The sequence below is a fragment of the Gymnogyps californianus genome, chromosome 24 (genome assembly GCF_018139145.2).
Source record: "Gymnogyps californianus isolate 813 chromosome 24, ASM1813914v2, whole genome shotgun sequence".
NCBI classification, from domain to species: Eukaryota; Metazoa; Chordata; class Aves; order Accipitriformes; family Cathartidae; genus Gymnogyps; species Gymnogyps californianus.
Window position 1 is genome coordinate 5,762,094 of NC_059494.1, and position 14,196 is coordinate 5,776,289.

The 14,196-nt window shown below is 40.5% G+C and overlaps 1 protein-coding gene across 3 annotated transcripts in view; it reads right to left on the reverse strand.

Moving 5' to 3' along the window:
* RANBP3 (RAN binding protein 3) overlaps positions 1-14,196 on the reverse strand; it is a 54,896-nt gene that overhangs the window by 9,089 nt on the left and 31,611 nt on the right. For 2 of the 3 annotated variants that reach the window (XM_050910739.1, XM_050910737.1), the window contains 7 exons: positions 13,891-13,983; positions 12,672-12,775; positions 6,278-6,397; positions 5,514-5,617; positions 3,120-3,198; positions 2,109-2,211; positions 1,077-1,201 (listed from right to left, as the gene is read on the reverse strand). In XM_050910739.1, coding sequence (XP_050766696.1) covers positions 1,077-1,201; positions 2,109-2,211; positions 3,120-3,198; positions 5,514-5,617; positions 6,278-6,397; positions 12,672-12,775; positions 13,891-13,983 — 728 coding nt within the window. The remainder of the gene's footprint in view (positions 1-1,076; positions 1,202-2,108; positions 2,212-3,119; positions 3,199-5,513; positions 5,618-6,277; positions 6,398-12,671; positions 12,776-13,890; positions 13,984-14,196) is intronic. The other variant, XM_050910738.1, reaches the window with a different exon arrangement.

Genomic DNA, 14,196 nt, shown 5'->3' on the forward strand with positions numbered 1-14,196 from the left:
TCCCATTCGGGATTCCAGTGCATTAAATTTCACAGGAAAAAAGAACAGAAGTTAGGTGAGAGGTCTGTTAAGTTACAACATATTCATACAAATCAGTCCTCTTAAGTATAGAACTGCTTAAAGTTGTGGTTTTTCTAAGTGAAACAGGACTCTCATCTCTTCAGTGTCTTGTTCAATTACATGAAGCATCCAGGAGTTTCTGAATTATACAGAAACAGAGAAGTACCAGAACAACTATTTAAAGACCATTCATGTCTGATAAAAAGAAGTCCGAGAAGACAAACGTTATAGATTATGATTTTGTAGGATAATACAAGTGTAACTGATATGCATTAGTTACTGACACAGCGCATCTGTTTGGTGTCAGAACAGACCAGCATATCTGTAAGAACAAAAAGCTATCCTTAAAAAATAATGCGGTTCAAGTGCTGAGAAACTTAAAAGATCAAGAAAAAACTGTAACTGGAGGATAAAGAGAGGGGGGAAAAAATATACATACCACTTAGTTTTACACAAAAACCCTGCACGTTTTTCTTAAGGACACACTGAAGTTACTAAGTATATTTAAGTTAATGAATAACTACAATATTAAATCAATCACAATTAAAATCAGGAGTCTAAGTCATGACCGAATGTCCTTCTAAAAAGTCACTAATTTGATTAAGTACCTCAAGACAAATTATTCCTGAGTACTGTTTTATGGTTTCTGCTATGCAAGAAACCAGATTGCTGGCATAACAGTCCATTCTGAGTTTTAAAAAAATCTTCAGTAGTAGAATAATTAAAGAACTTAAAAATATTTAGTTCATTTAAATTTTCTTCAAATAATTGTTTTATAGGAGAGAGAAGCTTTTATGCTTAATATTCATCTGGATGGCTTATTCAGAAAGAGAAAATTAAGAAACAACAAAGTAAGGATCTGATAATAAATACACAAAGTTTGCATTTTAACACAAGAAAGTACATTAGAGATATAGAGGATGGCTGAGTTGTAGGGAATCAGGTGGCGTGCATTCACTGGACATCCATTTGAATCCCCATAAACTCAGAGCTCCTCTACTTTATCCGTTTCTTACCTGTAACACATTACTTTCAGCTTCCTCCCCAGTAATCACTTCTACCTTCGCTAATAAACACTTCCTTGCTGTTGCTTTAGTATAGGCTGCTGCAGACTCTGCCAGTGATTCTGAAATATTATTAGCTGAACAACATTTTGAAAGTTTGAGAATGACTAGCATATAATTTTGTAAGATTTATAAAGGTCTCACACAAGTATACCAGAATTTGGAGAAATAAAAGTACAGAAGACAGACATTAATAGAACATTAGAAATAGGATTGAAATTTAAAGCAGAAGTTAAAGCTTGTCTTTTAAGACTTGTTTTAAAAGCACAAGAAGACACAAGGCACAGAAGAGGTAAGTTATTGAAAAATTTTGTCCCCACATACAATATTTCAAAACCTTTGCTAACACATGGACACCTACATAACTGTTGGCACTCCAGCAGTACTGATAACACCACCAGGTATACAGTTGTGCCTACACATGTACAGCACGATTCATTTTCCACTTTTATTTTGGCTTGCAAGCAGTTTGCTGGAGAAAACCCATAGCTTCCAACATTTCCAGAAAATCTTGCCAATCTGAAGAGTCACAGAAGTCTAGAATTCAGCAAACAGTTCTTGGTTCAAACAACACATTTGGTGCACCCACTCAAGACAACATACATTTGACTCGGACATTCAGTCACTGGAAGTATAATAGAATTGTTAAAACAGTTTGCCACATTTCTTCTACACTCTGTGGGTCCAAGTACCTGCTCTGTTAATTCCCTCTACTTTCATTCTGCTGAAGATACTCCCAATACCGCAGAACGACCATGAAGAAGAGGGTGTAGCCTGTACGTGTTTAATATTAAAGACAAAAGGACAAGAGAATCTATAGCATCCAGCACGTCACCTCCCACCCCTAGTCTGTATCTTTGGTTACAGGAGACAGTAAAGGCAACGTAAAAATGTTATGTTTTTATAAAGTAACAGGATATTGAAAAATGCAATCATTTAAACAAGGATTAACTACCATTCGTAAAATAATATTTTGTTTTTCACCTTTCTCTGGTGTGGCTTCCTGAGAAGATGATTCAGACCCAGACTCCGTAGCAGCATTCTCCTTATTACTCTCTGTACTACCTTCATTTGATTTTGGTGGACTCTATCACAAAAAGAAGAGGAGGTAAACAGAAGAGAGAAAGTATACACTAATTTTGCAGAACAAGACTAGCGATCAATTACTGAGGAAAGCCCTAGTGTTTATAAACCATACAGCAAAAAAAAAAAAAAAAAAAAATCCCACAGACGACATGCTTTCACAGTAAAAGCTATCCTACTACCCAGCCAAGGAATTGAATGGAGTGTGACCTGAAAACCAGTTCAAATTATTTTCCCCTGAACTGAAACCAAATTTCAACCCTTATTTCCAAGTTATGTTCAACAAAGCAAACCAATTTCAGCTACAGGTCAACTCAAGGCATACTTGACTGAACTCCCTGCTCAGTCATTAGACAGGTATGAATGCACAGCATTAAATGTTTCCCTTTTGTATTAGCATAGCAATAAAAACAACAGTAGGAAACAGTGAGGCACTAGAAGTTATACCTTAGGTTGGTACACAATAAACAGAGAATTTCCTGAATCACACCTCAGTACTGAGGCAGCTGCCTTACTGCTGGACTTGAAATCCCATCACTGGGGGAGTCATGTAAGTGAACTCTTCTCAATTTGGAGGACAGCAAACATAAAACATTGTTTTAGTTTCAAGAGCAAGCTGTGCCATAAAGTGCTTGGACTTGGCAACCACATGCACTACAGAGAAGGCACTCGAATCTCCTTACACTGGTAGAGCTTGGCAGGGAAATCCTGGAGAGCACTGCTGTTGCAGACAATAGCTCATAATGAAACCCCCACGCTGCACTCAAAATAAGTTACCTACAGGGGAAGCCACTGAAAGAAAACCGTGCTCCAGTGACAAGTATAATTAAAGGTTCTCAAAATTCCTGAGTGAGAATCAATAATGCAAACTACTCACAAAACTACAACATTTCATACACAGTGGATACTCACTAGGACTCGCTCACTCATGTTCTGTCCAAAAACAAACTTGTTGCTAGATGCATCTGCGCTGTTTGTAGAGTTCTCTACACTGAAAAAACCCAAACAAAACAGGTTTTGTAAGTCAGGAAAATATCTGTTTATCTTCTGCTGATAAAATTCCTCAAAGAGTGACACAGAAACATAAGCAAAAATTAATTCAACTTAGTAACATGAGAGCACGTACTGGTTTTACAGAATGAGAATTCTCTCAGAATGATGGCAAATGATTTTGTCACTGTAAGTATCTTCCCTTTAGATATCTAATTACATATGAAGCAATGCTGAATGCTAAGTGAGGGCTTACTGTTTAATCATATAACACACTTTTTTTTTAAACAGTATTCTACATGCACAAACTTGAACTACTACACGTTTTTAGGTCAGTTTTCTCAGAAAGGGAAAGATCTGAAACAAAACCACTTGCAGTATCATAACTGAAGCAAAGCTAGGAGGGATAAGTAATGTCTTTTATTAGACTAGCTTCAATGCTACAGCCTCCCCAAGAAGTTTCACAATCAAATCTCAGCCCTCCCTTATAGAATAAGCATCCTCCTCCTGTGTGGCATTTTTATTAACAGATTTTAAATCCCACTTAGGAAGGAGAATAGTTTTACTATTTTACAGACTCAAAAACTTAACAAGTCATTGTTCATCTGCCTTCCCTTCAGGCGTACCTCTAAGACATCAACATGCTTACTAAGTGAACATGCAGAATGTAGATCACTTGAAGTCAAGCCTATGTGCATTTCACAAAGTTTGGAAAATGGGGGCACATATGTCACTACACGATTCAAGCGGAACCAAACAAACCTTTAAATCGTGCACGTAGAGTTCCTACTTCTGAATAAGGAGATTCAAAGAACAGAGGAAGTCCTCAGGGGAAGAAAGTTTTGCCTACTAAGGGAATTAAATACCACAGTTCTGAGCTCCAAACACCAACTGGGAACTCAATATGATCTACCGATAGTCTGCCATGTGACATAGTACATTTACATTTTTTAAAGGACTGGCAGTGTGTTCCACAGAGGGAGGAGTTTTCCTTTTACAAGTCGACTGCCATAACGTCTTGCCATCTCAGCTAAAAACCAGAGCCAGCTCCACTTAGAGACGCTTACTTTTTCTAAAGGCAAACCCAAAACTAAGTTTCTGGCAATTGACCTACCATGAATAAATCCTCCCAAAGTGAAGACTCAGTCGAAATATGGCAGTAGATGTCATACGTGTTGAAAGATATAAACAAATATTCCAGTATTTGAAGCCCACATATTAGAAGTTATTGTCTGCCAAATCTGATTAAAAAAATCTGACAGTGTCTTTGGAAAGGCATTGACCTGGCATCCACACAGTCACTCTGTGGTGTTCTCTACCTCTCCAGGGCATCATCTGAAAAGCTCAATGTCAAGCTCGGGATTATGACTGCAAAACTGCCTAGTGCCTACTTCATGGTGAACAACAGGGTCTTAAAAATGCAGAATATAAGGACAAGGCAAGCACACATTGGTGTTCTTCCTACAATTATTTCATGGCCTCAAACAATCTGCAGTTCAGGTTCTTCCAGGAGCAGAGATGTTGCTCTACTCTATGCTCTCAGTGGGATTTTTCCGCATGCTTTTCCAGTTATTACTTGAATTCACAGCTCTGTGTAGTATGAAATTCTCTTTTGTTTTCTACTCGTTCTGTAACACTCCTTGATTTTTCTGACCACTGAGCTAACATTTTCACAGAGCCATACTGACATCTTAGCCTTAAGTGAAGGCTGTCAGTTCAGAATTCATCACTGTTTATATAGAATTAGCACAGTTTTCTCCTGGCTGCCTCACTGTACGTATACCTACATCAAATTTCCTCTGACACTATTGCCTAATCAGAAATTCTCTCAAAGACCTCCCACAGTTAGGTTCCTGCTTATTCATATGAGCCCTCTATATTGCTCTGAAAAACATATTATCATGAACAAATAACTTTTTTTTTTTTAAACTATTCTTCCCTTTATCCTTATCATATATGAAACATACTGAACACCACAAATACAGCACAGATCTCTACAGGATTCTACTGGTAGCTCCAATTTATTCCATCACTGTTTCTTTCTAATCATTCATGAGAAGATTTCTCTCATCTTATGCTTGTTAGTTTTCTGAAGAAGCTTTGGTGAGGACGTGGTCAAGTAAATGGTGTCAAATGCATCTCCCTTGACCAGATGATTGAGGATTCCCCCAGACCTGAAGTTTGCCACCTCATTCTTCAGAAGCCTGGGTTCCCACTGACCCAGTATAAGCCCTGCATCCAATAAAGAGCAGAATCACAAATAATTTTGAACACAGAGTAAGGAAAACTGTCCTATAGGTTTCCCTGTAGTCTCACCTGGAACTGATGTACTGTAGAAAGTAATTTGTTGCAGAAGGTACGTCTGATGTAGGAAGGCCAGCATTCTGTACATCAGCAGTTTCATCACTTTCATCTCCTAGCTATAAAAAGAACAAGTATATATTGACAGTTTTGACTACTGACCACAAAATTTTCAGCTCATTCTTTCCCAAGACAAAGTTCCATCCACAAACACTTTCTACAATAAAACAATATAAACCTATGTCTCAGTATTACACTTTCTTTTGTTATGCTAGGAAACCTGCGCAAATCTGTCTTCAACAGGAGGTACTAACAATCCAACTCAATTACTCCATGCACAGGTTTGAACCCAGGCTGCCCTATTTTTCTTTTCTCACCTTTTCTGTGAAGTCTTGGTTGCATGGGAGCATCTTAGGAACACATTTCAAATTAATTCTGACCCAAAAGTAAGAGAAAACATTACATCGCACCGAGCTTTAGATGTTACCTATGATTGCAGCAGATGAGTTTATTTTTGAAAAGGCTTCTTATGCTACTGAACAGTATTAATTAATTTATTACATGTCTGGAAGACCAGTTTTACTAAACAGCCAACTGAACTGTGTTCACAGCTTCTAATTTTGCATATATACATGGAGGTTTTAACCCTGTTATACAGTGGCTTCAAAGTACTTCATAAACAGTGTGTAATGCTCATGCCAACAAATGATCTGTTCCACTGCTGCTTATCCTCACTTAAATACATCAACTCTTAGTCAAGGTAACAAACACGTGTTTACCTTAACTCTATCTCTTAAGTTTTGCCCAAATACAAATGCTTGCTGTGCATTTAGTTCCACCTTCTCACAGCTGTCATCATCTGAAGTATTGTTGGACTCTCTTTTCTGACATTCTCCTGCCTAAAGAAAAGAAATTGAAAACTTTAGCCTAGGTAATTCAGTTTCTTTAAACAGAAAACACATGTTATGACACGGTGAGTCACACAGTCATTTACAATGACAAGCCCGTAACACCTCCAGAGCTACAAGGTAAATTTTGCATTTAAAAAAAATTCTCTGTTGTTGTTCAAAGCATCTTTCTTAACGAATCACAGAATAGTTACGGTTCAAGGGGATCTCTAACAATCATTTGGTCCAAACCGTGCTCAAAGCAGCATGAATTTCAAAATTATGCTAGGCTACCTGAGACCTCGTACAGTCAAGTCTCAAAATCCAAGGATGGCAGTTTTACAGTTTGGTAGCCTGGTTCAGTGTTCGACTGCACTAAACATGATAGTTCTGTCCTAATACCCAACTGGAATCCCCCTTCCCCACACTTGCAGCCTCTCTTTTGTTTGGTAGGCACTTCCAAGTCTCATTCTATCTTGCTACGGCCCACCACTAGATAGTTGAGGAGAACAATCCCCCTCCCCTAGTCCAAGCAGAACATACTCAGCTTTTTCACCCTCTCGTCAGACATCAGGTGCTCCATCCACTCCAGCCATTGCAAACCTTGGTGGTTTGTAAATATCTTTCGTGTACTGGCAAGCCCCAAAGTATACACAATACTCCTGATGCCACCCACCAGTGGCAAGTAAAGGGGAATAATCACTTTTCTGAACCTAATGGCTGCAGTCTTAGTAAAGCAGCCCAGTACGTTGTCTTAATCAATAAAAGGATGCACTGCTCATTCGTGTTCAGCTTGTTGTTCATCACTGTTGCACAGGACCTCAAGGTTCCTGACCCTTTTGTCCTGCTAAGGACCTTCTATGTTGCACCTCTGCAGCCCACTTCCCATTAGCAGCTCTGTAACCTTTCATTGCAGCTGCCATGGCAATATTTCCCCCTATTATTCTCATACTATAGTTCTCATCCCATTATACTCAGGGCCTTGCACCTGCAAACCCTTATAGTTGTGTTGGGAAGCAACTGCAACCAGCATGGGAATTGCCCTCTTCCTCTTCTCTCCTCATTTCCTACCCTGTAGCTTTTGATTTACATTACAAGACCCAACAATATGCATGCACAAAGCCTAACAACTAATCAGCACACAGCAGCTGCCCCTCTTCAAAGCATGTTCCAGTCAGCATTAACAGCATCATAAGCAGAAAAAAACCAAACCAAAAACAACAGGAGGAGGTTTGAGTATATCCTGATGAAAAGTATATATAGTTACTATAGGAAGAGTATTATGTGGTACCACCCAGGGGGAAGATGCCTGTCTGGGGAACCCCTGTCACTTGTCTTCCTGGCTGACCCATGGGAAGTTTTCCCTTTGCTTTCCCCTTTTGCTCTCCCCTCCTCCAAAATAAAATAACTGTCACCCTTAGAAGCAATACTATCAGCTATAGACCCCACTAATAAATTCTGTACATGAGAACTTGTCTCAACATCCTTCATGCAACACCAGGATCTCCAAGCACTTGTCTGCATAGCTGCTTTCTAGCCGGTCACTCTCCGATCCTTGTGACACATGGGTTATCTCACCCCAGGTACAGGACTTCGCATTTGTTGACCGTCAGTTGGTTTCTCTTGGCTCATTTTTCCAGCCTGCTGAGATCCCTCTGAACAGCCCTGCCTTCCAACATATTGACCATTTTCCTCTTCTCTCAGTTTACTGGCATCCACAAACGTAACAAGGTTCAGTCCACCTTGCCAGGTTGTTCATGTAAACATTAAATAGTACTGACCTCAATGTCAGCCCTAAAGGAATGCCTCTAGTAACTGACTGCCATCAGACTTTCAACCACTGACTGCTACCCTTGAAGCTCACTGGTTCAGCCAATTTTCCACCCACTTTAAATTCCACCCAACCAGTACATCTCTCTCCAATTTGGCTATGACGATGATACTGGAGACCATCCATGTCAAAGACCTTGCTAAAGTCAAAACCAACAAGTATTGCTCTCTGCACAGCTGTTTTCCCTCATCTCAGAGGGAAAAAAAAACCAGGTTGGTCACCATGTTTTATCCATGCTAGCTGTTCTCAATCACTGTAAGGTGCTTCATATCCTAGGACTCCTTCACCAGGAAGGGAGAGGAAGGGGCTGAGCAGTTTCTACTTTCCTGGAACCTCTTTCTTGCCCTTTTTGAAAATGTGTGCCATGTTCTCTTCTTTCCCAGTAACGGGGACCTCCCACAGTACCACAACATTTTGATGATAAGCAGTGGTCTCACACTAACACCAGCCAGCTCCCTCAGCATCCATGGATGCATCTTGTCTGGTCCCATGGACTTGTATATGTCAAACTGTCTTAGACAGTCCTTAAGTGAATTATTACAGTAAAAATTCACACCCCTAAACTTCCCCTAGGAGAAGGGACATGGTAGACCTGACAGCAGACCTCTCCAGTAAAAACCAAGACAAAGGCATTGGCTCCCTCTGATTTTTTCATGTCCTTCATCACTAGGTTCCCTCCAACATTTGGCAACAGGCTTACATTTTTCCTTCATCTTGCCTTTGCTGCTAATGCACCAGTAGAAGCTCTTCTTGGAGCCCTTTCATCCCCGGTCATTTCCAACTCCAGCTAAGCTTTGGCTTTCCCAGTTCTCTCCCCACACATCCAGGCAATCCTTTTGTATATCCCTCGGGTACCTTGACTTCTTTTCCAACTTACATACACTCCCTTTCTGGCTTTAAGGAGCTCCCAGTTCATCTATGCTGGCCTCCTGCCACACTTGCACAATTTCCCGCACATTGGGATAAACTACTCATTCTCTGAGGTGGTTGTCCATAAAGATAACAAGCCCTCCTGAACCCTTCTGTCCTTCAGAATCCTACCAACAAGCTCGATGAATAAGCTGAAGTCTTCTCTCCTGAAGTTTGGGTCTTTATTCTGCTACTTATCCTCCCCACTTCCCTCAGGATCTCAAACTCCATCTCATAGCTGCTGCAGTCACAGCTACTCTCAACCTTTGTATTTCTAACCAGTTCTGTGCTGTGAATACCAGGCCCAGCTGAGTACCTCCCTGGTCAACTTATCCAGCACCTGCATCAAAAAAACCTGCCCTCAACTTATTCCTAAAATCTCCAGGAATATTTCTACCATGACATGTTGCCATTTTATCAGGTGTCAAAGTACTTAAAGTCCCCGTTAGAACCAAGGTCTGCAATTGTTCTCCAAGCTTCTAATTCTCCAAGGGCTTTAGCTACTTTCTCCTCTTGATCGGTCCAACTCTAGTGAAGGTCCACCTTAATCTCCCCCTTGTTGACTTCCCCTCTGATCTTAATCTATAAAGCCTTGACGAACTCAGCACCTTTCCCAAACCAAAGCCTCTGCATTCAAGCAGCTTCTCTGAGCATAGCAGAGCCCATCCCGTTCTTGTCTTTCCTGCTTTACTTCCTAAAAAGCCCATATGTATCCAATGCAGCACTCCAGTTGTCCAAGTGAACCTCCTGTATCTGTGATCCCAGTGAGGTTACAGAACTGCCACTGCACATAGATCTCCAATTCCTCCTGTTAGTTTCTCATGCAGGGTGTTGTTGCCTACAGGTGCTCCAGATGGGCTGCCAGCCATGGCACTTTCCGCACATATTGCGCAGGGGAAAGATGCAGTGGGAAAACAACACTGGATTGGGTCCCAAAGGAGTTTTGTAAATCCCATTTTATGTTTAAGGGACATAACCTTTGCATAACCTAGCGGTATCATCTGCCTTCAGATTCTAATGCTGGCATTTCAAAGTCATCCTTTTTCTGCTGGTAGTCAGAAACGGGCCAGTGTTGCCTGCTGGGAGTAGTCTTCCACCACTGAATGGTGCAGACAGGGTAAAGGAGCATTCGTTGAACAAAAGGAAAAATCATTAGCCTAGGATCTCCTTAACAGGTCCTCCTCCTTCTGGATAAGGATTAGTATCTCCCTGCTGCCAAAAAGGCCAAGGGCTGCATGGCAGGCTTGAACAGTCAGCATATCTGATGACTTTCAGCCACCAGACTCTCCCACCAGTCAAGGGAGGTTGAATAGAAGGCTGTAGCTTGTACCCATCTAAGGACTATGTTGCTTAGGGCTCCTGCAGTTTCCTGGGGATTTTCAAGACAGAGACAAGGCCTAGCCCAAATAGGTACAGCTCACCACAGCGACGCTCAGAGTAGGGCAACAACCAGGTAGAGAACGTTCCCACTCTGCTACCTTGTATAAGCACAAGACAGAGACCTCAAAGAAAAATCTCTACTGCCGGTAAAATAAGACCATGACTCACACCTGCTCTAACAAGGGCAGACCAGGCTTATATATAACTGCAAAATACCACGTACTTGCTCTCACAAGGAAGCTTTCTCTCTGTGGTACATCAAATCTATGCCACAGATCTGCACATACAATTACCAATATGAAATTTTTAATTCCAAAAGTAACCATTCACTCTTATCAAGCAATCTAACATTCTGCAGAGAGACTCCAGCATTTAACACAACTACTGTATAAACTCCAATTCCTTATAGCTGTGCTAGAAAGCTTCAGGCAGATGAAGTTGACTACAAATGCCAAGACAATGAAGAATATTCCACCACACTCCTTGGTAAAATTGCAAATGTTCAGCTATGAAGCTTTATACCATTTAAAACTTAGCTTTCAGCAATCCTTAACATCTAGATTTAGTGCTTTCTTCTATCAGAAAACTTCCTCCCAGATCAGTATTTCTGGACTTTGATTAAAAAAGTCAAGAGGACTTTTGGATGTTAAAAATGTACAGCAAGTCTCCCTAACGACATACACAGAGGCAACAAGCATGTCCCACAAAGACTTCATACTGATCCATGCAATGAATTTACTTACCGCTACTTAATTATGGCAGTAGTCTTTCACTAAACCTTAAAAAGTCATTCACACTTGAAGTCTTTCTGCTTAGATATTCAGATTTCAAAATTAATTGAGACTTTAATTTCAAGTAAACCGTTGCATACTCCTGCATTGTTAACAATACTACTTCTATGCTCAATGTGGCATCAAAAAGCAACCCATTGTCTAATGAAGATACCAAAAAACCCTCCAAAACCCTAAACCACCACCCAAAACCCACACACCTTCAAAATCCCCTAACATCCTCCTCATGCTCTCAGTCAACATATCTTAAGATGCCAACGGTTAGCTCAATACCTGCCGGAAGGAAAGGACTGGACCCACTTCGCACAGAACAGGGAAGGAACTATTTCATTACTTTAATGAATAAACAACTTTTAATGCACTTAGATGCCTCTTCCTCCAGCTGAAGCTTTTCAGCCCCTCATTACCTTCACTCTCCCTCCACCATTTCCTGTAGGGAATTTATTTGCTGCCTCTGGGTTTTTACCCACTATCAGCTCCTATCTCTAGGCTTCTTTATGTGTTACTCATTCACTGCAGCTGCCTGTTCAGATGCTTTCCATCCTTACATTTCCCAACACCATTCCACATTCAATTGTTAGAAATCAAGACAACACCAGTAAAGCCATCATCCATGGGCAGGGGATCGCTTTTTGCTAGGCAGTCTGAGAAGGAAGACTGAACACATGCAACATAAACTGCTGTTTGCCCCGCTCAAAACCAAAGCCTTTTCAGATGGGAACAAGAAATCAGTAAATGCTTCCTAGCCTCTGGCCTGACAGGAGCACCAGTCAGACCTGGCGACAGCCACTGGAGGAGACAGCTTTTTCCCCGCCTCATAGAAGACAAATCCCTACTCTCCTGACTCGCTCCCTGCACGCAGAGTAAGAGATGAATCTGCAGGAGGAAGCTGTATTTCTTCATGCAATCTGATCAGATGAAAAAGCAGTATTCTGACTATCAGTCCACTGAACCAAGACACCCAAATTATAGGAATTCAATGTCTATGGTAGGAATGGCATCACTCAAGCAGCAGTAAGATTTTACAGCAAGACTAGAAATAAAGTTAGAAGGACTAAAAGGAACCAATGAGAGTAGAAGCAGAACTGAGCAATTTTTTTATATTTTGTGAGGGAAAATAGGTATGAAAAACCATCCTAAACAACTGTGGATTCAGTAAATCTTTGTTACAGTTCTTGAGTTACTAAAGATAAATATAGCATACTATTAGGACAGGATAAAATCTACTACTACACCTGAAAGTGTACTACCATAGTATGGATAGATAAGGGGGCTATCAACTGCACTCACATTACTAAACAAATAGACTCTGTTCAGAAAATACTATTTTAAAGTCTGTCACCTTGAGTGTCCTTGCAATCCTTCTCCAACTCACCTTGTCTTCAGAGTCAGAACTTTTCAGTGTTGCATTACTTAGTGATTCTGATGTGGCTGCAGAATCTGGCGGGATATTTACACCATTGGTGCCACTGCTGAGAACTGCAATAAAGAATGAGAAAATGACATAAATTCTCTAGATATGTAGATTGTCCTACAAGTTTTCTATAGCAAATTGCATGCTGTTTTCTTAAGTCCATGAAATATTGCAATGTAAACTACAGAGTTCCCAAAGTATTTTGCAAGAGACATGAGGACCACGATTCAGCAATTCTTAGCAGAATCAGAATTCCAAATGCAGAAAACCAAGTCAGCAAAAAGTCACTTAATCTATACAAATGCTGCAGGGACTTCAACACATACAGCTTCAAGCATCCACCCTGCTCCAATTTAATACTGTTCACAGTTGGCAGGCCTCCTCTTTGGACTGATCTAGCTACTTACATACTGAACTCCCACTGAAAATTTGTACCCCAATATTAAGTCCTCTGTAGAGTCCAATCTGTGCCAAGAGGCATACCAAGAAATCAAGCTAGAAACATTTGGTTCTATGCCAGATTCAGGTTACTTCTGTTTCAGTTCAGCTGAATTTCCAAATAACAAAAGGCAAGGGGCTGGGGAAACATAGGAGTTTAGGAGACATGGACACCTTGAACAGTTTTTTTGCTTTAACTTCCAGTTTTCAATCATACCTATTTCTATTAGCTATATCAAATTCCATAACAATACAATAAGCATAATATAAATGACCAAACTTAAGAATTAAAATTGTATCTAGAAGTCTCAACTCCAAAATGGTCCCCAAGCCTAGAGGCACCTCCTAGTGATTTAGGCATTTTACATCACTGTGCAGCTAGCTGAAGTCTACTACTACTGTTCAATGATCAGCCGTAGCTTATTACACCATGGTCAATGCTGTCATTTGAGATTGCCAGGCCTCTAACTTTGGTGTAGTCCATGCTTGGTTTTTGGAATAAAAAGACTTAAGGGTGTGGACTGGCAATGTCAGACAGTCATCCTACACAAAAACTGAAGGTTCAACTGTGTTATCCCTTATGTAACACAGATACACTTAACATTTAAGATGTTTCTTTTCTGAAAGGAGAAACCTAGAAAAACAAAGGCAGATGCTGAGTAAAAACAAACAGCTACACTAAACAGATTTTGTATTTTTGTTCTCCCTCCATGGTATTCTAGAAAGCAAAAGCATTATTTACCCATCTGTGAGAAAGCTTTTGGCTGTGGTGCCTGTAATACTGCTGGACGTAGCACACTTCGCTGCTGTTCCTTCGGTTTCTGGCTAGGGAGACCTGCAAGTACAAGGTTTTTTCAAGAGCTATAAAGCTTTAAAGTTGAAAAATTCAGCTTCATCTAGCCTTCTCTGTAACTGCTTCTGACAGAACATACAATGGAAAACCAGACATTTAAAGAGCTTCCACCCCCTTCTTTCCCATCCCTCACTCAGCCTCAAAATAGAATTAGTCCCAAATAGAGAAGACAACTTCCTAGTTTTAAGAGACACT